Source organism: Hemiscyllium ocellatum, chromosome 18, assembly GCF_020745735.1.
Source record: "Hemiscyllium ocellatum isolate sHemOce1 chromosome 18, sHemOce1.pat.X.cur, whole genome shotgun sequence".
NCBI lineage: Eukaryota > Metazoa > Chordata > Chondrichthyes > Orectolobiformes > Hemiscylliidae > Hemiscyllium > Hemiscyllium ocellatum.
This window is the reverse complement of record NC_083418.1, coordinates 29,884,104-29,910,731: the sequence shown is the minus strand read 5'-3', so window position 1 is coordinate 29,910,731 and position 26,628 is coordinate 29,884,104. Positions and strand designations below refer to the sequence as shown.

General features: G+C 42.5%; 1 protein-coding gene across 1 annotated transcript in view; it reads right to left on the bottom strand.

The window, feature by feature from the left end:
• Positions 1-26,628, bottom strand: part of LOC132824543 (anoctamin-9-like) — a 199,318-nt gene that overhangs the window by 11,079 nt on the left and 161,611 nt on the right. Inside the window, exons 15-18 of the mRNA XM_060839176.1 lie at positions 25,559-25,695; positions 21,727-21,879; positions 20,430-20,577; positions 10,815-10,931 (exon numbers count right to left, since the gene is read on the bottom strand). Of these exons, the coding sequence (XP_060695159.1) occupies positions 10,815-10,931; positions 20,430-20,577; positions 21,727-21,879; positions 25,559-25,695 (555 nt within the window). The remainder of the gene's footprint in view (positions 1-10,814; positions 10,932-20,429; positions 20,578-21,726; positions 21,880-25,558; positions 25,696-26,628) is intronic.

The window sequence follows — 26,628 nt, the reverse complement described above, 5'->3', positions numbered from 1 at the left end:
TTACCTGGTGCCAGATTCAAGGATATCTTGGAGCAGTTGGGGTAAATTCTCAAAGGGGAGAATAGCCAGAATTTGCTGTACTCATTGTTACAAATGACATAGGTAGAGAAAGAAATGAGGTTTTGCAAAACAAATACAGGAAATTAGGCAGGAAGTTAAAAAGCTGAACCTTAAGAGTAGTAATCTCTGGATTACTCCTGGTGCCTCATGCTAGTGAGAATAGTTCAGATTAATGTGTGGCTGAGGGTTTGGTGCAGGGATTCACATTTTTGGATCATTGGGATCTTTTCTGGGGCAGAAGAGACCTATAGAAGAGAGACAGGGTGCACCTGAATTGGAGGGGGACCGATATCCTAGTGAGGAGATTTGCTAGTCTTACTCGGGACTTTGGGGAGAGGTGGGCAACTGTAAGCAGTTGGGAGACGAGAGAAGATTGAGGCTGGTACAGTAGTTAAGGGGAGCAAGTGAAATTGACAAGGAAGGCAAGAACATAACAGAGAATGAGATAAGATTGATGAATTAAACTGCATTTATTTTAATGAAGATGCCTGATAGATGAGGCATTCTGGATTAGTGGTGCTGGAGGAGCACAGCAGTTCAGGCAGCATCCAAGGAGTAGCGAAATCGACGTTTCGGGCAAAAGCTCTTCGTCAGGAATAAAGCATTCCTGAAGATTCCCCTCAAACATTCCAGAAGATTCCCCTGGCCTTGGAAACTACCCAGATGCCATTAGCCATGCGGCTGCCACCCCCACGTTGATTGATGATGTCACTTCCGCCCCCATCATGGCCACTCCCACAACCACTTCCACCCCTCACAATTCCTCATGCATCACACGTGACATCACTTCCGCCCCTCACATCATCGCTGATGCCACACGCTCAGTGACTTCCGCCACCCCTATTGCCGTGGTCACCACCACTTCCGCCCCCACCAGCGCCACTCACCTGCATTCTGCTCACGCCCCCCCCCCACAGACTCCACTGTCACTATCCCCACCCCCCAGAACCCCGAAGGAAACACTACCCCTGCTCATGACTCCACCCCCATTACCCCACCACCACACCCACTCCAGTTACAGGTTCCGCCCCCCACTCCCAGCTCCACACCCACACCAGATCCCAGCTCCCAGCCCTGCCAAGTTTTCACCATCCCCCCAGACCTCTCCCTCACTGAGGACGAATGATCAGTCCTCGGCAAAGGACTCACCTTCATCTCCCTCCATCCACGCATCTATGAATTTAATACAGGCCGTGACGTCGAACAATTCTTCCGTCACCTCCACCTCCGAGCTTACTTTCACAATCAGGATTCCCGTCCACCTTCCGAGGACCCCTTCGCCCACCTCCAACACACTGCATCAACCTGGACACCCCGTGCTGGCCTATTACCTGCCCTTGACCTCTTCATTTCCAACTGCCACTGGGACATTAACCTCTTCAACCTGTCTATCTCCCTCTACCTGTCTACTCCAACCTCTCACCCTCACAATGTGCAGCCCTCCAATCCCTCTACTCCAATCCCAACCTCACCATCAAGCCAGCGGAAAAGGGGGCGCAGTGGTAGTCTGGCGCACTGACCTCTACACCGCTGAAGCCAAGCGCCAACTCAAGGACACCTCTTCCTACTGCCCCCTCGACATTGACCCCACCCCCCATCACCAAACCATCATCTCCCAGACCATACAGAACTTCATCACCTCAGGAGATCTCCCACCCACAGCTTCCAACCTCATAGTCCGGGAACCCCGGACTGCCCGGTTCTACCTCCTTCCCAAGATCCACAAGCCTGACCACCCTAGCCGACCCATTGTCCCCGCATGCTCCTGCCCCACTGAACTCATCTCTACCATAGAAAAGCTTTATTCCTGAGAAGGGCTTTTGCCCGAAGCATCGATTTTGCTGCTCCTTGGATGCTGCCTGAACTGCTGTGCTCTTCCAGCACCACTAATCCAGAATCTGGTTTTCAGCATCTGCAGTCATTGTTTTTACTTACCTGATAGATGAGGCAGGTGAACTTATGGTATGGATGGGAACATGGGACTGGAATATCATAGCTATTATAGAAACATGTCTGAGAGAGGCACAAAACTGGCAGTTTAATGTTCCAGGGTATAGATGGTATAAAAAGGATAGAAAGGGAGTCAAGAGGTGGGAGAATGGCGTTTTTGAATAGCGACAATATTACAGCTGCAGTTAGAGAGGATATTCATGGAGGATTGTCCAATGAAGCTATATGGGTAGAACTGAGAAATGAAAAGATGATGGTCACCTTAATGGGATTGTGCTGTAGACTCCCAATACTCAGTGCAAAATTGAGGTGCAAATATGTGGAAGATCTAAGATATCTGGAAGAATAATAGGGTAGTAATGTTCTGGGATTTTATCTTTCCAAACAAAGACTGGGACAGTCATAGTGTTAGGGGCTTGGATGGAGAGGAATTTGTTAAGGGTGTTCAAGAAATTTTCATTTTCAATATGTAGATGTTCCTACTACAGAAGAAGGAAAACTCGACCTTCTCTTGGGAAACCAGGCAGGGGAAGTGACTGAAATATTAGTCGGGGAATACTTGGGGACCAGTGATCATAATTCTATCAGTTTTAAACCAGTTGTGAAAAAAAGCCTTTTATGTGTGAAACCATGCCCAACAAGTCCATGCCGACCCTCCGAAGAGTGGCTCTCCTAGATCTATTTCCCTAATTTATTATCCTATATTTACAACTGACTAATGCATCTAACCTACACATCCCTGAACACTATGGACAATTTAGCATAGCCAATTCACCTAATCTACACATCTTTGGATCGTAGAAGGAAACCTGAGCACCCAGAGAAAACTCACGCTGACATGGGGAGACTGTGCAAACTCCACACAAACAGTTGCTCGAGGTTGGAATCAAACTTGGGTCCCTGCACTGTGAGGCAGCAATGCTAACCATCAAGTCACAATTCTACCCATAGGACCTGATCAAGTGTATCCCAGAACATGGTGGGAAGCTAAGGAAGAGATTGTGTGGCCCCTTGCAGAGATTCTTGTATCAAAGACAGCTATGGGTAATGTGCCAGACGACTGGAGGGTGGTTAGTGTTGTGTCATTATTTAAGAAAGTCTACAATGAAAATTCAGGGAACTAAAGACCAGTGAGTCTGACTTCCATGGTGGGTAAGTCTCCAGCAGGAGACAGAGGGTGGTGGTAGACGGTTGTTTTTCGGACTCGAGGCCTGTGACCAGCAGTGTGCCACAAGTGTTGTTCATCATTTATGTATATGATTTGGATGTGAATATAGGAGGCACGGCTAGTATCTTTGCGGATGACACCAAAATTGGTGTTATAGTGGTTAGTGAAGGAGGTTTTCTATGAGTTAAATAAGATCTTGATCACTTGGGCCAATGGGCCAAGGTGTGACAGATGGAGTTCAATTTAGATAAATGTGAGGTGTTGCAGTTTGGTAACACAAACCAGGGCAGGACTTACACAGTTAATGGTAGGGCCCTACGGAGTATTGTTGAACAGAGAGACCCATGGGTGCAGGTACATAGTTACCTGAAAGTGGTGTCACAGGGTAGACAGGGTAGTGAAGAAGACGTTTAGCATGTTTCTCTTCAATAGTAAGGGTACTAATTAGAGGAATTGGGACATCATGTTGCGGCTGTACAATGGATTGGTGGGCTAATTTTAGAATACTGCGTACAATTCTAGCCATTCAGCTATAGGACAAATGTTGTTAAACTGGAAAGAGTGCAGAAAAAAATTACAAGAATGTTACTGGGACTGGAGGTTTTGAGTTATAAGGAGAGGCTGGGACCTTTTTCCTCTGGAGTGTTGGAGGCTGAGAGGTGACCTTATAGTGGTTTATAAAATCATTAAAGGCACAAATAGGGTGAATAGCCATGGTCTTTTCCTAGGGTCAGAGAGTTCAAAACTAGATGACATACTTTTAGGGTGAGAAGGGAAAGAGTCAGAAGGGGCTTGAGGGGCAACATCTTTCACGCAAAGGGTGGTGCATGTATGGAACAAGCTGCCAGAGGATGTGATGGAGCCAGGTACAATTATAACATGTAAAGAACATTTAGGAAAGGTTTAGAGGGATAAGGGCAGGCAAAAGGGACTAGTTCAGTTCAGGATACCTAATCAACATGGACAAATTAAAGCGAAAGGTCTTTTTCCATGCTGAATGACTATGACTCTGCAGCTGGTTGAAGGGAAATGGCAACATTTCTGGCACTCAGGAGGTGCATAGAAAGCCCTCCAAGACAGAGATCGGTCCCTGGTCTTAATTTTAGGAAATAAGCTGGGTTGTGGTTGAAGCATCAGTCAGGAAGCATTTTTCAGACAGCAATTATAAGTTCCTTAGATTCAACATTATTATGGAAAGGACAAGAATGGGCATGGAGCAGATACCTTCAGGTAAATCTGTCTCAAAACAGTGGGATGCATTCAAGAAGGAAATATGGAAGAGTACAGGGCCAATAAATTCCAACAAAGAAATTAAATGGGACAACCAAGTCCTGTGAATCCTGGATTTCAAGGGATGTGCAGCACTGGATTCAGAGAGAAAAAAACGAGGCTTATGGTGGATACCAAGGGTTCACAAAAGCAGAAGCCACAGAAGAGTATACAATATGTACATGGGCATTTAAAAAGAAGATGAGGAGAGCAGAAAGAGGATACGGAAGGTTATTGGCAAGTAAAAGGATAAAAAGGAAAAGAATAGGGCCCATTCAGGATCACAGAGGTAATTTGTTTATGAAGTCAGAAGATGTAGGTTGGATTCTAAATGAATACTTTAGGTCAGTGTTCACTCGTGAGAGGTTCCATATGGGTATAGAAATCAGGGAGAAGGTCTGTGATACTGCTAAAGAAGTTAGAATAGACATAGAGGAGGCTCTGAGTGGTCTTGCAGGCTGCTTGTAGCTTAGGTATAAATTTAGATTTGAATGTGGGAGGGTTGCTCAATAAGTTTGCAGATGGTACAAAAATTGGCAGGGTGGTAAATACTGAGGAGGATAGCCTTTGTATACAAGAGGATTACAGTAGGCTGGTCAGATAGACTGATTAATGGCAAATGGAATTCAATCCAAATAAATGTGAGGTGATGTTAGGCAGGACAAACAAGGCGAAGGAACACACGATGATTGGTATGTCTAGAAAGCATTAAGGATGAGAGGGACTTTGGTGTGCATGTACATGAATCCCTTAATCAAGACGATAGATAGTGGTTACGAAGGCATATGGTATATTACTTTTATTAGTTGAGATGTAACTTTTAAGAGCAGGGAGGTCATGCTGGAACTGTATAAGATGTTGGTTAAACCACAATTACAGTATTGCATGCAGTTCTGAAATTTATGTTATAGGCAGGATTTAATTGTCTGGAGAGGATGCAGAGGAGATTTACCATGATGTTGCCTGGGCTGGCAAGTTTCGGTTACGAAGAGAGATTGGATAAGCTGAGGTTGTTTTCCTTAGAGCAGAAGAGACTGAGAGGGAACATGATTGAGATGTATAAAATAATCAGGGGCATAGATAAGGTAAACAGGAAGAAACCTTCTTCCTTGATGGAGGGGTCAATGACTGGGGGACACAGATTTAAGGTATCGGGCAGAAGGTTTAGAGGAGATGTTAGGAAAAACATTTTTACCCACAGGGTGGTGAGAATCTGGAACTCCTTGCTTGGAAGGGCAATATAGGCTAAAACCCTCATAACATTCAAAACGTATTTAGATGTACACCTGACAATGCCAAGGTGTACAAAGCTATAGATCAAACACTGGAAAATGGGACTAGAATGATTAAGTGGTTGTTTTGACCGGCATGATGGAGATGGCTGAAGGGCCTTTTTCTGTCCAGTAAACCTCTAAGACACTATCAATGGCAGGACGAGAGGGCAATGAGGCATATTGATCTCAATCCAGTTGTTCCTTTCTTCTCAGGGAAATAGCGTGATGCTAGCAGGCACACAGAGGGAAGATATACAACACACAGGCAGTCCAGATGCTTCCTTCTCAGGACACTCACAAATGTCTTCAAGTTTCATGTGAATCTGGTGGCTTTCATGAAGAGTGGACTACACATGACTCATATCATATCTTCAAAGATACACATAACTTTAATGCCAACTAACATGAGTGTCTGTCTCACTACTACTTTTACCCTAATGGTAATGTGGAACAGATTATGTGTTGCTACATTAGCATTAATTGAACTGAATATATCATGTGCACATTACCTTGGATAACATACATTTTAATTTACAAGACAAAAATAGAAAGAACAACAAACCAACAAGTTAAACAAATAAAAGCAAAAAAATCTACAGATGCTGGAAATCTAAACAAACAGAAAATGCTGGAGAATCTTAGTGGTCTTGCAGCATTTGTGGGGAAAGACACAATTATTGTTTCAAGTCCATTACGACTCTTCTTCAGAACAATTAGACAAGTCCTTTACAATAAACAGGAAGCTAACTTCCAATTGATCAACTTAGATGTGGAAAATCAACCAAACAAACTCTATCCCCAGCTCAGTCATTTCAGGGGAGGGTGGTGATATAGTTGACTCTGTTCTCCAAGATTCTGAAATATTGCTCTGTCCTCCTCTCGTGGACATCCCTCCTGGTCAACCTCCCGATTTTCAGCCTCATTTTCTGAGGATTACTCTTGCACTGCATCTAGAACATCTTCCATTTCTGTCTATACTGATACAGGATACCATGTGTGGGCTATTTTGCAAGTCAACATCACTGGAGGAGTCCAGACATTGAATCTTCATCTTTAGGAGGCCAGTGGTCTGTTCTAGTATGGATCTGGTTAAAACATGAGCTATGTTGTATCCTTGTTCTGCATCTGCCTATGAATTTCTTATTGGTGTCATGAGCTAACTTTGGAGGGTTGCCTCTCATTTTCTGGAAGCTGTCCCTATATGGGTTGAGGACGTTGGAAATCAACAATCATCTGTGGTGCTTCAATATGTATGACCTATGGCAACTCCCAGGATATCTGGCACAGACCACCAAAAAATGGCTTTGATGGTCAAAATTCAGTTCAACATTATGGGAATCGAATCCTTTCCTTTTCATAAATGCTGCAGGTTGGTGATAAGCCAGACTCAAAAAATCTATAGCAATATCGGTGGCAAGCAATAGAATCTTGCAACTGGTGAAACAACAATAGTGAAGAATCCTTTTGTTCCAGCTGACTGACTCACTTCTTCAAAGTTGAAAGTAATGAAGAGGTGGACAACAGCAACCAAAATGCTACCAGTTACATCTCAGATTCACCTTGTGGATTGAAAAATGTCAGAGGGCCCCAGTTCCTCCTTGAATTGAACTGCTAACATAGAAGTTAAGGGTAGCTGCAACCTCAACAGCCTCGAGGCTGGTAATGCCACCCAGTCCTTGTGGCTGCAAGTATTCCTCCAGCAACTGACATAGCTCAGAGTTGATGGGGTAGGATTATCTTCTGCTGCATTGTCATTTGACATTTAAAGTGCAGGGAAACTATAAAACTTGGCTCTCAGTATTCCTCTGCATCTCTTTGATGGATCTCATCTTGCAGCTTCTCCTTTTAGAGGCTGTATGTCATCAATGAGTTTTGAGAAGACTTATAGCTCAGGTTGAGGTTCTGGATGTAAGTTTGCTTGCTGAACTGAAAGATTCATTTTCAGACATTTCATCATCATACAAGGTAACATTATCAGTGAGCCTCTGGTGAAGCACTGGTGGTCTGGCCTGCCTTTTTATTTATGTGTTTAGGTTTCCTTGGGTTGGTGATGTCATTTCCTGTGGTGATACCATTTCCTGTTCTTTTTCTCAGGGGGTGGTAAATGGGATCCAAGTCAACGTGTTTGTGAATAGAGTTCCGGTTAGAGTGCCATGCTGCCAAGAGGTCTGAGTGGTTTGACAGTCATTTTCGAGATGTGCGTCATCTGATAGAGTTTGATGCTCTCGCTGACCTTGCAGAAGCCCTTATATCCATTGCCCCTTGTCTGGTTCCTTATTATTAGGAGCATGGCCACATGTAGGGTCGGCTTGGCAGCAGGCATTTCGGTTTATTCAGCACATAATCTGTGGGGAACATCATTGGGATCACCTGTGTTACTGAAGGGATACCTGAGCCCTCAGATCTTTAACAATCAAGCCGAATATTTTACTTCTTACAGTAAGGCATGGAGACTTCCCAAGGAGGTCATTGTCATGCCTTGATAAGAAAATGGGAGATTGCAACCCCACCAAATGCATAATGGACAAATAAAGTGTGTATGCTCCATTGGGAATAGACTTCTGACAGTACACTATCATGAAAAGCAAGCTGCAGTTCTGATGCTGATATAGCTTCATGCCATACAGTAACATGTCCACATCTTCTCTGAATCATTTATTCGTCAGTGCTCCGCATTGCCATGAACTGCCTACCTCTTCTCTGTTCTGGAAAAGCAGGCTCTAACAAGGTGCCAGTCTTAAACTCAGTACTAAAGTTATTGTATGCTTAATAGCAGGCTAAGTCACAGTGTCTGCCTCCAAGAAAGATAGACTCTAAAGCAGCACTGAAACCTATGCTAAAAAGCAGGCTATGATCCAGAAGATACCTGGCTCTGTTTCAGTGCTTAAAATTCTGCATAGGTACAGTACAACCCATGTACCATGAGCAGGCATAGCCCGGCTGTCCCTAACCTCATTAGTGCAAGCTTGGATGCTGAAGTCATGATTAGGTTGGGCTGAGATGATGTTGTAAGGCTGACGCTTTGTCAATATTAGGCTGTGTGGATGTTGGGTACAGAAAGAGTGGTCATTGACCATGGAGGCAACATGTGCAGAGGGAGCAATTTCATGTAAAGCAAAGCTAGACGGTTGTCAATCCCATGAGCTGCAATGGACATTGATGAGATAGGTTGCCAGGAACCTGTAGTGTTTTACTGGTTGGAATTTATCATCATCAAGTTTTTTAATTGCAGAGTGGACATAGTGAGTTGGGTGATTAATGAGATGCAAATGCATGGTAATCTTCCCACCCTGACAGCAAGATTCTGAACTCACCATCTAAGGCTTGAAGATTTAATCTGGTAATCTTTTCTTGATGTTGAAAATCTAATTCTTGGGCTGTCACTCAGTTAAGTTATTTACTTTACATTGATTCATTTGAGCTACCTCAGAGAAGGGAAAATATCACCCAAAGTTCTTGGCAAGACATTGCCAGCATTTAGGGTCTGTGTCACTCAGTCAAATGTGACTTGATTCCTAAGCATGAATGAGGGTTTAAGAGTCATGAGAATTCTGTGGAAAGCAACCATACATATATAAGAAGTATTTACGGTGATCATAAACTAACTGCGCATTGCAACACATTCAGGTTATGAATGCTCTGGGCTATTCCCAGAGATCATTCTGTCCACATGTACAATCAATTGTGTCACTGGAATGTGATGATGCCAGTGAAACCTTCAAACCTGGCTATCTGGCTCTCATGGTTTGTGTTGAATATCCCAAATGCATTTAACCTTGGATATGGAATATGAAGGGAATTAGAGACTTCTCTAATGCATTTGAGAGTTTGACTGTGAGATGCCACAAATATCCATCAGACAGCCATGAAAAGATCTGGCAGTGTAGAAATTCAAGGCCACAGTGATCTTTGTAGCTACAGGCGTTGAATTCTAATCCAATCCATGAGGGCCGAGGTCTTCTTGGGGTGATGCAAGCTTGTGAAATCTTCAGTCACCTATGATAGAGGAAAGCAGGTAGGTGTAGTATATTTAGTTATGTGCAAGTCGTTGATATGACCCTGGTCCTGGTCGCGAGCATCATAAGCTGCCATTTGTTGGGGCTTCATATTGGAGTTCAAGGCATTGCTCGACATGGCCCTGTGTTGCTGGTTCCTCTGCAGCTGCAACAGCATTAGTAGAAGAATTACATGCACTTGACCCATCTCCTCTATCTGAGGAGAACTATGAGCAAAACCCAAATGGAGATCTGGTCAGTATGGACTTTGAACCCCAAAATGTCCTGAATACTTTGGACCAATCAGGAGTGTGATACTTATGATTAACCATTCACTCCATCTGTGATCAAATCTACCCTCAAAGTTCACTAAAGAGAATTTGTTCTTATGGATGCATCCATGTCTGTGAACACTTGTACTATAACCCTTAAATTGGAAGCCAAAATTCATCATCCTCCCTCAATCACCTTTGACATTCTTTACATCACTTGAGCTCCATTCGATGAACCTTACTCTGCTGTCAGTAATCTTTGACCATGGCCCATTACCTCAGATCAGCTGTTGCTAACCGTCAACCCACCCTCTCTCTTCTGTCAAAACCCCCTCTTGCTGGTACACTGGAAGAGATCCCTGCTACCTCACTTCTCATTATCCTCAACCTACCCTCTGTCATTCTTAACTCTCAGGACTTCACCTTCTCTATAGAACTACTGATTTCCTGATAATGTTTGACCCACGGTCTTTCTTTAGTGATCTTTTTTTACCTCTTGCATCAGATGAGGTAAGTTGGGTACTGGATTAAAGGATTTGATGATGTTAGGATACTCATGAATTTGGAAGTAAGAAATGAGCCCTTCCCAAATGACTCAGTTGCAAAATCCCTGCCAATTGTGGAACTGAACCTTACAGACCTGGAATGTCCCAAATTCTTCTAGTCTGTGTTGAATTAGGATGACAAATGGGACACTTCAATTGGCTTCATTGTCCTGGATTAAGGAGATTGGAAATCTATTAAAATATCCATTTATTTTTATTATCCAGAGACACCTGTTGGTAAACCTCATGTATGGAAGTCAAGAATAGGATTAATATCTTACCTGCAGTGGTTCATTGAAAGTTCCAGAAACCCTAATTCATGATCCAAAGGAATTTTATTCTCAAAATCTTTCAGGTGGAATACAGAGAGGCTGTTATTAACATACCCAGTTAGGCAGCTGCAAAGGAAATGTAGGCAGGTCAGTGTGTAACAGCAATTTGCATTTTGATAGTATTTCAAATATTTGAATATATGCCAAGATACTTTGGAGTGTTAGATGCAAGTGTTAAATATAGCTAACAGTAAGAATAATGTTGATGTGAGCTTTAAAGAAAATTAATGCCTGTGTAAGGATTAAAGCTATCAGGATCTTCATGTCTACAGAAACATTATATTGATTACTTTAGATAACAGTTCAAGAGTTAAGAGATTGAACCATGACACAAAAGCTGAGTGTGCAGAAGCTTTGTGCATATGATACCCTAAGATTCTGTGTGTGTCAGAGTCCTATGATGGAAGAAGAAAAAGAGGAAGTGAAGTGTTCAGAAGCTGATCAGATCAGGTTTGCTACAGTTATCGAAAGATATAAAATAGAGGGACCCACAATAGGTTTGATGTATAAAACTTTGGGAAGAACTCAAGAGGCACCGAGGATTCAAACTAGAAACTACAGGCAAGGGATATGTGTAGTTACACCTTCCACCAAGGTCATAGTGGAGAATATAAATGCCTCAGTGTCCTCTTCATTGTTTGTACTGAAAAAAGAGATTGAATCACAGTCTTTGGAAATTAAATCCCAAAGAGCATTACAAAGTAGCAACCACTGATAGCAGGATGTTGATGATAGTTAATTTTTATTTTTCCTAATGTATTTTGTACGGATAGTATCAGAAGACCAGTGATCAACTAGCCAGTTAAGGAAGAGAACCAAAGAAAAATAGGACATTTGGACCTACTACTACTAATAGCAACCACTTAGCTGAGTTTGAGCATGCCAGGAATAAGATAGAGTCATAGAGATGTACAGCATGGAAACAGACCCTTCAGTCCAACTTGTCAATGCTGATCAGATATCCTAATCTAGTTCCATTTGCCAGCATTTGGCCCATATCCCTCTAAACCCTTCCTGTTCATGTACCCAACTTTTAAATGTTGTAATTGTAGTAGCCTCTACTACTCCATCTGACAGCTCATTCTTATACATACACCATTCTCTGTGTGAAAAAAGTTGCTCTTAGGTCCCTTTTAAATATTTCACTTCTCACTCTAAACCTATGACCTCTAGTTCTGCAGTTCCCACTCCAGAGAAAAGACCTTGTCATCTTACCCTATCCATGCCCATTATGATTTTATAAATCTCAAGAAGATCACCCTCAGCTTCTGATGCTTCAGGGAAAACAGCCCTAGCCTCTTCCACCTGTCCCTATAGCTCAAAACCTCCAACCCTAGCAACATCCTCATAAATCTTTTCTGAATCCTTTCAAGTTTCAGAACATCCTTTCTATAGGAGAGAGACCAGAATTGCACACAATATTCCAAAAGTGGCCAAATGTTCTGTACAGCTGCAATATCACCTCCCAACTCCTATACTCAATGCTCTGGCCAATAAAGGAAAGCATACCAAATGCCTTCTTCACTATCCTATTTCCTGCAATTCCACTTACAATGGACTATGAACCTCCACTCCAAGGTCTCTTTGTTTAGCAACACTCACCAGGACCTTACCATTACGTGTATAAGCCCTGCCCTGCTTTGCCTTTCCAAAATGCAGCACCTCATCTAAATTAAACTCCACCTGCCATTCCTAAGCCCATTGGCCCATCTGGTCAAGATCCCATTGCACTCTGAAGTAACTTTTTTCACAGTCCACAACATCTCCAATTTTGGTGGCATCTGCAAACTTACTAACTATAACTCCTATGTTTATCCAAATCATTTATATAAATGATGAAAAGCAGTGGACCCAGCCCGATTCTTGTGGCACAACATTGGTCAAAGGCCTCCAGTCTGAAAGGCAACCCTCCACCACCACCTTCTGTCTTCTACCTTCGAGCCAGTTTTGTATCCAAATGGCTAATTCTTCCTATATTCCGTGTGATGTAACCTTGCTAACAAGTCTACCATGAGAAACTTTGTCGAATGCCTTACTGAAATCCATATACATCATGTCCACCACTCTTCCCTCATCAATCCTCTTTGTTACTTGTTTGAATAACTGTGAACAACAGACTTAGATTCATGTCTGATGGGTCTGAAGTGAATAATTGGATCCAGAGTCGAGAGTGTGGTGCTAGAAAAGTACAGCAGGTCAGGCAGTATCTGAGGAGCAGGAGAATTAATGTTTTGGACATAAGCTCTTCATCAGGAATGAAGTTGTGAGCCTAGAGTGTAGAGAGATAAATGGAAGGGGGATGGGGCTGGGGGAAGATAGCTGGGAGTGCTATAGGTAGATGAAGGTGGGGGTAATGGTGATAGGTTGGAGAGGAGGGTGGAGAGGTGGGAAGGAAGATGGATAGGAAGGACAGGTCACGAGGGTGGTGCTGAGTAGGAAGGTTGGATCTGAGATAAGGTGGGGGAAGAGGAAATGGTGAAATCCACATTAATCTTTGTGATTGTAGGGCCCCAAGGCGGAAGATAAGGCATTTTTTCTCTGGTGGTTAGGGTTTGGTGATGGAGGTGGCCTAGCACCTGCATGTCCTTGGCGGAGTGGGAGGGGGAGTTAAAGTGTTTGGTAATGGGATGATGGGGTTACTTCATTGTGTGCCCTGGAGATGTTCAATGAAGCCTTCTGCAAGTAGGCATCCTGTCTCCCCAATGTAGAGGAGACCACATCAGGAGCAACAGATACAGTAAATGACATCTATGGAAGTTCAGAAAATTTCAGAAAGTGTCGAGTACATCTTAATTATTATTGGCCATTTCTCCAAAATGAGATTATGTAGTAAATATCAGAAACTGAAAACTGGTTTTACACTATAACTTGTCTAATTATAGATGGAGAAAGGAAAAAGTCCTGAAGCACACAAAAACAAATTGCTGGAGAAATTCAGCACATCTGACAGCGTCTGTGGAGAGAAAACAGAATTAACATTTTGAGTCCAGTGACCCTTCTTCAGATCTAAAAGCAGCTGAGAAAAGGTGGTATTTGTCATGATGATAGGAGATAGAGGTTATGGAGTAGGGTGGGGAATGGTGAAGGAGTGAGTGAAGGTGAGTGGTGGAGAAGGAGCCCAGAGTGAGAGAGAAAAAAATGTTAGGCAAAGGGATTCTTGATAGAAAGCCAGGGACGAAGGTAGGCGAGATAAGTCATAATGGGGACCATGAATGGTGAAAGTGGATTGGCTGTGCTGAAAGCAAATTCTGGATCAGTGGTGCTGGAAGAGCACAGCAGTTCAGGCCGCATCCAACGAGCAGCGAAATCGACGTTTCGGGCAAAAGCCCTTGATGAAGGGCTTTTGCCCGAAGCGTCGATTTCGCTGCTTGTTGGATGCTGCCTGAACTGCTGTGCTCTTCCAGCACCACTGATCCAGAATCTGGTTTCCAGCATCTGCAGTCATTGTTTTTACCCTGTGCTGAAAGCAACCCATGTCATGATAGGATCTACAGCATTGGGATATCATGATTTTAAGAAGCTGTTGAATATTTTGATGCCACTGTTTAAGGCTATGCCCCCTTTTCCTTCTTATCTAAGGATGTTAAAGATTTTTTTAAACTAGAAAGCTAGCCACTTCTTCAACTATAACCATTTGAATCTGTGCCTGAAGAATGAAAAGGAAGGATGATATAATTTACTACATAATGGGCTATTTGTTATAACTTCTATTCTCCATTGTGTTAAAGATAATAAGATATTGGTCTAAATTAAATTGGAAGTATTAAAGTTAACTAACCAACTATATGGTGAAAACTGAACTCCTCGTATGGCACTCCTCCCCCCAATAATTGTTCAATTCTGACAAAATTACTGTTAGAGTATTTGTTCTTGACACAGTTTGGATTAAGGACCCACTTTTCACTCAACAAAACTCTGCCCCTTATTTCCAGACACAAGCAGATCATAAATGATTTTTCTTCTGGGGCAGGAATTGAACATTGAGGTTCTTTCTGGTCTCTGATCCTACCACTGGAGAAAAGTACTGACAGGCCTACATTTTCATGTAACAACCTGCAAACTGTCTACTGGGGAGGCTGTGGGGCCAATTAGCAGCTATGAGGTCACAAATAAAGCCAGAACTGAAAATGTACAGGCCTAGTTTAAGTAAATTGCATTAGCTCTCATTTACTGATTAGTTTCCTATATTCTTCATGGACCAGAAAGAGCTGAGACCCAATGTAGGACAATCCCTCACTTTACAAATGAAGACCTGGAGGTCTGCCTTGAGGCAGTGATGGGCAGGGAGGTTCTTTTTCTAAAGGAGAAGTTCGCAATCATATAGGCCTGCAAAGATAGTTGACACCAGAGTATAATTATGAGGGACTGGGTGCAGTGCATCAAAAAGGTTCAGTTACCTCCTTTGCTCTTGCAAGGTGAGTAAATGTTAGACCTTCATGACAGTCTCTAGGCATTCTTTCTTCAGAAATATGGGAACATAAGAGCAGGAATAAGCCATTCAGCCAATTGAGTGTGTTATACCATTCAAAACGATCATCCATTTCAATGCCTTTTCCCACATTATCCCCCTAACCCTTTACATCACTGATAGATTTCTTAATGGCAGTCTCTTAGATGCTAAATCAGAGGTGCCTGAGGGCATATGTTGCTCCTGAATATGAGAGAAATGTGTGAATTACTGATCTCTCAGCAGGGTTCACTGTTATGTTGGTACTACCTTTGGAACCAGGAATTATACACAAGGTAACCAAATGGTTAATATGATCAGGAACACTTTATTAACGATGTTCACATCTCCACAGCTGAGTGATTAGATTAGATTAGATTACTTACAGTGTGGAAACAGGCCCTTCGGCCCAACAAGTCCACACCGACCCGCCGAAACACACCCATACCCCTACATTTACCCCTTACCTAACACTATGGGCAATTTAGCATGGCCAATTCACCTGACCTGCATATCTTTGTGATTGTGGGAGGAAACCGGAGCACCCGGAGGAAACCCACGCAGACACGGGGAGAATGTGCAAACTCCACACAGTCAGTCGCCTGAGTTGGGAATTGAACCCGGGTCTCTGGCGCTGTGAGGCAGCAGTGCTAACCACTGTGCCACCGTGCCGCCCACAGTGGACCAAAGCTCCGCCAATCCAGGTCACCTGAGCAGCTCTGTTAAAGGGGCAACACCCCCAACTATATATATAAAAAACATACTGCATTGAAGTGGACCTGCCAGAACTGACACATAAAACTTCTTACATCTTTTTTCTCTTTTGCCACAGCTTGAGAAACTGGTACATAATATCAGTGAAAGTGAGGAATGGTTACCATAGCACACATCATCTCTGACATGGAATCATCTTCCACAAGTATGTTCATTGCATTGAGGCAAAGAGGTACTCAGAACCAGTGAAAGCTCAACTCAAGGAGAGCTGAAAATGTGTTGCTGGAAAAGCGCAGTAGGTCAGGCAGCATCCAAGGAGCAGGAGAGTCGACGTTTCGGGCATGAGCCCTTCTTCAGGATTCCTGAAGAAGGGCTCATACCCGAAACGTCAACTCTCCTGCTCCTTGAAAGCTCAACCCAACCCAACCTGCTGGAAAGATATGAGCTCCTAGCATCACCTGAGACTGAAGGAAGCTGTATGTAATAAAAATTTCTATTTTTGTTTTTGATATTATTTTGGGCATTAAAGGGGAGTATCCCTGATGGAGAAGAAACTGCAATTTGTAGAATTAAGAGGGTGCCTTCACTCCTATCTATCCAAGTGCAGTCTAAAAACTGTGCTGCATTAAAACATCTCAGCATTGCTTAGTGATTCTGCAATGAAGTGCTTCTAATGCAAGAATATCACTCTTTCAATCCCAAATGTGTGCAGTACTTTAGTTGTGGTCTCACCAGTGTCCTGTACACACCTCAGAACAAACAACACACCTTACAAGTGCATCTTTTACTAGATTATCTTGCAAGCCTACAGATAGACTAGCATTCAGTAAGAAGGAGGTGATAGTGGCAGCTGTGGTCTCAGATCTCAGAGCTGAGCTCAACTGAGTTGTAGGACTTGCATGAAAAGAGGATTTACTTGCTTTTGCCCAAAACGTCTATTTTACTGCTCTCGGATGCTGCCTGAACTGCTGTGTTCTTCGAACACCACTAATCCAGAATCTGGTTTCCAGCATCTGCAGTCATTATTTTTACCTAGTAACTGATGTGTACCCACATGACTTATTGCCCTGAGACAATGCAGGCTGAGAATGGAGGATTCCATTCAACTTGTACACACTAACATTACTAAGGGCTTTGAGAAGAGAATTCCTTCATTGAGAGGATTGCTAAACAGGACACAAACATATGCAGCAGCGCTCAGAATACATGCAGGAACTAGACATTGATGTTTACAGAAGGCAGGCCGCATTATGTAGCCTTAGTGAGCGGCACTGATAGCAAGAAATATTTGGAGCAGAATCCAGTTGTGCTCCAACTTTGACTCCCCAACGGCCATCCAGAGCACCAACCAAACACCGAGATAGCCAGATAAAAAATGAATGAGGTGCCACTCTAAAAAGGCATTATTAGTCAGTTGGGCTTGTCTGAGGGACTGTGAAGTAGGATCTAATAATAGAGATGTTTACTTGGCACCTTCATTTTTAAGAATGACTGCCACCTTCTTCTCATCTGCAAGCAGAAATAAGTAAGTAGGTGACTTACAAGGCCACAAAAGAAGCATAACATAGAAGCATCACATAGGCTGAACAGAGTAAGTCACTGGTAATTGTTTCATCTCCAACCGTGCACGTATTCTAACTTTACACTCAATGTAAGTACTGAGTGTTCCCCTTCCCTATCAGCGTTCCGCAAAGATCCCCTCCCCTATCAGCGTTCCGCAAAGAATTTCCCTCCCCTCCCCTATCAGCGTTCCGCAAAGACCACCTACAAACGGACCCCACCACCAGGGATATATTTCCCTCCCCTCCCCGATCAGCGTTCCGCAAAGACCACCTCCAAACGGACCCCACCACCAGGGATATATTTCCCTCCCCTCCCCTATCAGCGTTCCGCAAAGACCACCTCCAAACGGACCCCACCACCAGGGATATATTTCCCTCCCCTCCCCTATCAGCGTTCCGCAAAGACCACTCCCTTCGTGACTCCCTCGTCGGGTCCACACCCCCCACCAACCCAACCTCCACTCCCGGCACCTTCCCCTGCAACCGCAGGAAATGCAAAACTTGCGCCCATACCTCCTCCCTCACTTCCCTCCAAGGCCCCAAGGGATCCTTCCATATCCGCCACAAGTTCACCTGTACCTCCACACACATCATCTATTGCATCCGCTGCACCCGATGTGGCCTCCTCTACATTGGGGAGACGGGCCGCTTACTTGCGGAATGCTTCAGAGAACACCTCAGGGACGCCCGGACCAACCAACCCAACCACCCCGTGGCTCAACACTTTAACTCTCCCTCCCACTCCACCGAGGACATGCAGGTCCTTGGACTCCTCCACCGGCAAAACATAACAACACGACGGTTGGAGGAAGAGCGCCTCATTTTCTGCCTGGGAACCCTCCAACCACAAGGGATGAACTCAGATTTCTCCAGTTTCCTCATTTCCCCTCCCCTCAGCGTATCAATGATTTGACTAAAGGCTTGTCTCAGTCGGTTCTCTCAATTCAGCACCGCCCTCCTAACCTGCAATCTTCTTCCTAACCTCTCCGCCCCCACCCCACTCCGGCCTATCACCCTCACCTTGACCTCCTTCCACCTATCACATCTCCATCGCCCCTCCCCCAAGTCCCTCTCCCTACCTTTTATCTTAGCCTGCCTGGCACCCTCTTCTCATTCCTGATGAAGGGCTTATGCCTGAAACGTCGAATTTCCTATTCCTTGGATGCTGCCTGACCTGCTGTGCTTTAACCAGCAACACATTTTCAACTGTAAGTACTGACAACTCCAGCTGTATAAGCTCTCAATTTTTAAGTGGCAGCTTCATTGTTTTTGGAATACTTTGGAGACTGGAAATCTAAGAGAGTAAGTCCTGATAAAATATCTCAAATAGAGCCCAAAAGTGAACTGATATCTAATTACGTTACTTTTCCAGACAACTTTTGAATCAATTACATTTCTTTGGATCCAACTGAAGAGATTGAGGAGGAAGCCCTGGTGTTTGGATATGGCAGTGTGTCTATAAATTTTGATCAAGCATGCATACTGGAGTGGATATTCCAGTTTTGCAGCAAATTATTAACACAACATAGGAGACACCAGTTACAATGTTTAATCTGGAGTTGACCAAAAAAGGAAAAGCAGTATGAGATGGAAAGCTCCCAAAAGAAAGAAACAAGAAAAAGAAAAATAAAGTTATTAAGGGAAATAAGGATCATTGCACAGGGACAGTGAAACCTTAGGACATTTATGCATCCTTCATTGGCAGTAAGATTGAATCTGCTCTAGGTTGCATCTTCAATGGAAGTGCTTTCAATGCAGCTCAAAGTAAATTCAAGCCCATGCCTTCCAATTATGTCTGGAAGCTTTATTTCTGCGATGCTAGACGGGTGATGACTTCTTGCATTGTATGAGCAATATGGAGCACAATACTTATAATTTGTACATATCTAATACCACCTGTGTGCTAATAGCTAAGCACATAAGTAAACTGTTCTCCCTTTTACGTACGCACTGAGTGCCTTGTGGGGGCCATGAATACCTCCCTGTTGTTTTGCCACTTTCATGCACCTAGTCTGTCTGTGATCCAGCATGCAGCTAAGCACTTCACCAAAATCTCAACATGATCCTCTGATTGGGAATTAGGCAGTTTCTCAGTGCTGATTCTACCCTTTCCTTATGAAACTTGCCAGTGCTAGGAAGGGAAACAGGAAAGTGTTACACTTAGCTGTACCAACACTACCATCATCTACCACCTCTTCCACACATTTAGTGGGGCATAAAGTCAAATGTCTCAGCGTATCAATGATTTGACTAAAGGCTTGTCTTTCAAGGATTTGACTGTTCAATAAATAATAATTCTTGCTTATTTCAGGAACACGGTCTGCACCCTTTATTAATATGGTTCTAAAAAGCTAGGTAAAATTGAGATTTTACGAATACCAAGATATAAGCAGAGGTGAGCAGAACAGAAAATAAGCAGATTTTCTCTAGACAGAGTAAGAAATGAGACTAGGGCGAAGTGTCAGACCAGGAATTGGTGATAGAAATAAGGAGGCAGCCTAGACATCTACGAGTAATGAGAAATCTTTGATGATAGTAACAATAATTGATGAATGTACCGTAGGAACTAATTATTTTATACTGGGGCATTCACTTAACATGTGCTTTTAAGTTGATAAAATTAGAGTTGAGTAAATATATGTACATGTGACTTAATGTATGTAATAGGAATGAACACTTGCGGCCTTTAAGAGTACTGTCTTAGAATGCTCAAGGTTGGATTCTCGTGTATATGGGTAAATAAACAATCATAATCTCCTGGTTGTTTGTCAAATTGCACCACAACACTAAAAAGATTTTACTGTGTATTTTGTACTGTTTTAATCCACATAATGTACTCACTCACTGTTGTTTTTTTTTTGATGTGCACAATAACCATAACCGTACTTGTACACTTGTCGAGGGATGAAATCTGATGTGATGGAAATTACCAAGCCATTTCCAATAATAGCAAGAACACCAATTACTTCTAGAATGTCCAACCATATACCTGGAACACAGACACAGAGATATCTGTCATCCATAATTTTCTAATTGCCATAATATGAAAATTCAAAATGTTTGAGTAACTTTTTCTAGGTTTGCTTCCTTAATTTTTCCTGTCTCCTTCATTTAAGTTATTGTTCCATTGATTTCACATGCCTGCAGTAACTTGTTCAAGTGATCATGTGTGTTGGTGCTGGAACCCCAAAGGAATAATGTGATAAAACATGTTCCCAGCATGCACTCATACTCATTGAGAGAGCATTTTGATATTTTGAGAATTCCAGCCTCCAGCTCCATGCTTTTCCATCCAAATCCACACATCATTCAATTCCAGATATGTACTTATGACTGGTGAAGTTTATGTTGGAAGCATAGTTTCAAAAAGGTCATTTAAAGTGTTGACAAGTTACTTGACTATTAACTTAAAGAAAATCTACCCGTCTTGACTTCCTCAAAAAATAAAACAGAAAAGTTTTGAACACTTAGCAGATTTCTACTGTCTGTATTTTCCCAATTTGCACTTCTACTGGCCCTGGATTTTCTTCACATGACCTTCACATCATTACCATACACTGATCTGCATTTTTTTTCTCTTTTCTGTATATCCAGAAGTGCTCTGACACACAACTGATGTTTTTTTTAACCATCACCAAATCATCTGTGGTATTATTTTAATCCATTAACCACTGATCTGCATATTTGAAAAACAGTCGAGAATGTGGTGCTAGAAAAGCACAGCAGGTCAGACAGCATCCGAGGAGCAGGAAAATCAATGTTTCAGGCAAAAGCCCCTCAGTCTCGATGAAGGGCTTTTGCCCGGAATGTTAATTTCCCTGCTTCTCGGATGCTGCCTAACCTGCTGTGCTTTTTCAGCACCACAGTCTTGACTCTAATCTCCAGCATCTGCCAATCAATTTCAGATGGGTGTACTTGTGGCCAGCTAAGTGAAGCTGCTTAAATAATGGGAGTTGAGTAGCATGTACTATCGAGCGCCAACAATCGAGCAAATTGTGCATTAATAGTTTGTAAGGTAGCATATAGAATTTTTCTGTGATCTCACCTAATACAGATCAAACTCTGCTTTGTCAAAATTACATGTAACATATACAGTGAGTACCACACAGCCAAATAAATTGCATTGGTTATATCTTACCAATATCTTTTGCTTTTCGTGGTATCGGTCGCCTGAGAAGCCAAATCATCTTTTTGGCATCCAATCGAATTTCAAATAGGTTATTTAAAAATGCAAGTAATGGAGCCAAGGGGAACGCTGCAACAAATATTGTGGTAAAACCATACTGAATTGCTGAAAAGGAAAAGAGATTGATTACAGAATTATCACAGCTATGTATCAAGACAAATAATGACAACGCTGATGATCACTGTTGGAGGCTTTCTGCTTGTATTAATTCACAGGTTGTGGCATCATTGGCTATCCCAGAACTTACTCTTAATCCCTAATTGCTCAGAGGGCCATTAAGGGTCAACCACATTGCTATGAGTCTGAAATCACATGTGTCAGTGCCATCTTTAACAGACTATCATGCACCCTGACAAAAAAAAATGTGAGCACAGAGCTGCCCTGCATATTTCCTGACATTTGTCCTGGACATGACAGACAAGGGAAATTTGATGCCCCACTGCCCGCAGGATGGGGTGATGCACAAGTGGGACATTATCTCCCCTCAACACCAACAGGTGAGGTCACAACAGCAGACTATGTCAACCATATCCAAGATTGTCACCCAGGTCAGTGCACTCTCAGCCACCTGAAGAACACACAGCACTGTAGGAAGGTCAATAAGTTTCTCTATTTTGCCAGAACAAGTTGAACCATTTTCTCTCTGGTAGTTAACACTCACTATCTCTGCTACTGTACCCAGCTCCCAGCAAGGCTCATGCTCTATTAATCTCACTGTTGCACGCAATATCTTCCCTTAAATACTGTCACCCACCCCCAATCGCAACATCATTAACTTTACATGCCTCTGCACTGTCGACTCATTTACACAGGGCATGTGACTCATCCAGGAGGAAGACAGCACATAGTAGAGCAGAAAAGTGGTGACAGTTGGTGGGGTGCCAGACATTCAGTTCTTCATCCTTTATATGGACAGCATATGGATGCTGATCAACTGAGAGGCTAACTGACAATGTTTAAATTCTGTATTGGATTTTGCTTTTGATTTACTGTGTTGGGACCCCTGAGTGATAGTGCTGACAACAATGACAAGCTTCCTAGCTTTGTGGTGGCACTATACGGTACAGCAATACAGCAGTAATATGATCCTGGTGTCTCTGATTGAAGGGGCAAAGTACATAAAGGCAAGACAGTATAGCTCAGAGTCAGTGAGTGCTATGACAGCATGCAATTAGCCAGATATGCAGCCTTGTTAGTTCCATGAACTGCTTCCCAGTCCCTAAGTGTACAGTGTTCTTGTTACAATGATAGCTGCCAATGCAGTACTGAAGTACAAAAGCTTCAAATGCTGGAAAATAGGAATAGAGCAATTAGGTAGATTTCTTTAACCAGTGCAGACTCGATGCGCCAAAGGGCTTTTTTGTGCTGCAGAACTCTATGCTTCTACGACATACTGAAAATGAACGAGAGATGTGTCATGAAGTGTCTTAATGTTGGCACATGTGAGATGCTAACACCCATTGGCCTGGTGTGTTTTTGGCTGTTGCCCTTCAAGCATGCCCTGAGATGTCAGAGCTAGATCTCCAACAGAGAGGTCTGTAGGAACAAGCAGCAATCTAGTTACCAGGTAACTGTCCTGACTTACATGTCAGAAATTGTCCACAGCTAGTTTGTATCTGCAGGATGCATAGGGAAATGGTATTATAATGAGGTGAGATTAAATAATAATGAGATGTTAATTGAATTGAATGATTTATTGCCACTTGTATTTAACAAATAAATAGTGAAAAATGTAATGTGTTGGCACACACCAGCCTATTTTAAGTTGCAGAGGATACTAAGATACAGCTAAAAACAGAGTTCCTCCTCCCTTGCTCCACTCAACATCAGGAGATTCCTTGTCCACCAACTCCCCCACATCACAGTCCGTTCCAGAAGTCTGACTTTGGGACCACCATCGCTTCATCACCAGGAGCATCATACTGGGCCTACCAAGCTGCCAATGCAACTGGTGCTCCCATCAATTTATCAGGAGTACTAATTTGGGCTCACCGCATTGCCACAGCTGACTGACATCAGCTGCAGAAGCCACCCTGCTGCCTTCTCTGCTGACCACAGAGGCCAAGTTGCTATTGTTGCCATCTTGAAAATTGGTGCCATTGCTACTGTCTCAAGTCATCCACTGGGCCCACCAATGTTGAAGTTGCCATGCTCCGACACCTTCTCTCGTTGCTGGGCCCAACTTTCTGCTGTCACAAACTCTCTGAGAGCTCACTCTTTTCCTCCATGCTGGGTTCGCACTTCCTGAAGAGCCAACTCCTGCTGCCGCTACTGTACATGCTTGGGAAGCCCACTCTCACCCTACCGAGGAAGCAGAAAAGACCTCCAAAGAGAGGAAAAAAGAGAGCAAAAGTAAAAAGAAAAAAGTAAAGAAAGCAGATGAAAGACCACGAGCCTCAGGCCAGGAGCTCAGATGCAGCCCTACTCTTTTGGAGCCATCTTGGACTTGAATACACACAAATAGGCCTTTCCCTGCTCACTAGCAAGAATCTCATATTGTCACTCAACACTTGGTTGGAAAATGTTTCATTCAACATTGAGAAAATCCTCACTGGTTATCTATGTTATTTTCTCAACTTTCTCACTACTGCCCTTGTCATGCAGGGACTGGGAAGATTCCATCTGTTGTCTTTTTTGTTCAGTCTTTATTAAATGTTCATGTTAGGGTTCAGTATTGTCCTTATCACCCTATGAAATATGGCTGAACCCGCAGCCACAACTGTTCCTTCCTTCTATTTTAAAGGATATTACCTATCATCATTCATGGGGAGTAAGTGAAATGACATTGGTGAAATTCAACCTCTGTAAATTTTCTATCTGACCATCCTGAGATGAAGACATATTTGGACAGTACTGACTAATCCATGTAATTTTCTCATTTTTATCTTGACTGATTGTCTCCACCACACCCAGTGCACCAGGCCCACCCCACTTTGCTCCTCCTCATTCCTCATCCGACCCTTTGTCATTTACTGGATCCCACTTCCATACCTCCATTCCCCGACCTAATCCAAAATCATCTCACCATCAATTCGCCCTTGTTGATCTGGGTTTTTATGTAAAGTTTCATTTGCCTGTGGTCCTCCCTTGTACCAAATGGTGTTAACTAAGGAAAACTATAGGTAATACACATAACTGCAGAAAGCTGGCAGATGCATACTACTTGTAAATAATTCTGAACAACATGCCATGGGATCCTCATGCTCCACTGACTTTATCTTGAAGGTAGGACATAATTAAAAAGTCATTTTTCTGTGAATAAGCATTTATAGTACGTGAAATCATTAGCATTCACAGCTTGGCGTATTGTTCAACACACCAAAAACACATTGATAACTTTATTGTTCTACCTCAATCTACTGATGGGAAATGGAAATTTCACTTTTCCACCAAATTAAGTCATTTTGCTTATCCAGTTCCCTGTTCTTGGACTATATAAAATTTCCTAACAATTCAAAATAATAAGCACAAAGAAGTTCAGGAGACTTGCAACATCTAAAAAGTGCTACTGAAAAGCTGTCATCTTTCCTTCAAGAAGGCAAATATTAAAAACAAGTTTTAAACTCTTGAGGAAACAAGTGTTAGAGTTAACAAAGTTAAAAATAACACAACACCAGGTTATAGTCCAACAGGTTTAACTGGAGGCTTTTTAACTTTGTACACCCCAGTCCAACACCGACATCTCCAAATCGTTAGAGTTAACGTTACAGTACAATATGATAAGCATTTAGGTTGGGCGTATAGTACAGTGAAAGAGGGATTAGGTTTGAGAAATGGGACTTACCCATTTCTAAAAATTCATTGAAAAATGAGTAAGAGTTGAATTCATTTAAACTGTAATTTTTGATCCAGTGTTTAGTTACGCTCTCAACTTTCTTTGTTGAGAGCATTGATTTCTTCCTCCACTTAAACTTCAAGATTCTGTAATGTACACCAAGGATAATTAAGTTAAATAAGGATGGACTTAACATATAACATCAAAATATGAATTCTAAGTACAGTACATGTATATCATACAGTAGTATTGCCTAGAAATCAGATTTCATTCAGATATTTTTGTGTAATGGATCGAGCACACATTGTTTTTGTTTAAGGGTAAGATTAAAGTAGCCAGCATGTAATGTTCATGCTACCTAAAAATTTTAATCAGACAAATATACTGCTGATTTTTCCCACATTATTCATTGGCTGCATACGTATTGAGATTGTTAGCAATATTAGGCAAACGTAGTTCTACTTAAAAACAGCCAGCACCTCTTAAAAAGATATACTCTGGCTGAAAATCCAAGACAACTGGCTGAAGAAGGAAATGAGCTGACAGCAAAATTATCTGATGCTGCACTGGAGACCTTGGTGTAGGCAACAGAGGAGAAAGGAGACATCAATTTGTTTCCATGGAACAGAAATCCTTCCTGAATATACATTTAGGAGGTATTTGGAAAAGCTTAACAGGTGTGTCAATGTCAAAAGCAGTATACCAAGGACTCGGCTGCAATGATAGAGAAAATATATTATTTTCTAAAAGAGCTCAGATAAAGACAGTTGAAAGTATGTCCTTATTGTAGCTACTTAGAGCCACATTAATTATAACACCGGTAGTCTTCACAACACTCCCATTCATTCCTCTAGTTATGCAGTATAGTGCACTTACCTCAATCACTTTATGCTCACAGACTCTCAGTGAGAGTTAGAAGATATTTGCATAATGACTCACCAGCTATCAGTGCACAGGAAAGAGAGTATCAAACATGCCACTTTGCAATAGAGTGAAACTGCATGCTAATTCTGACATAAATATAAATTTAGAGGGTTCTGCCTACTGAAGGTAGCACACAGGCATACACCAGGAAATGC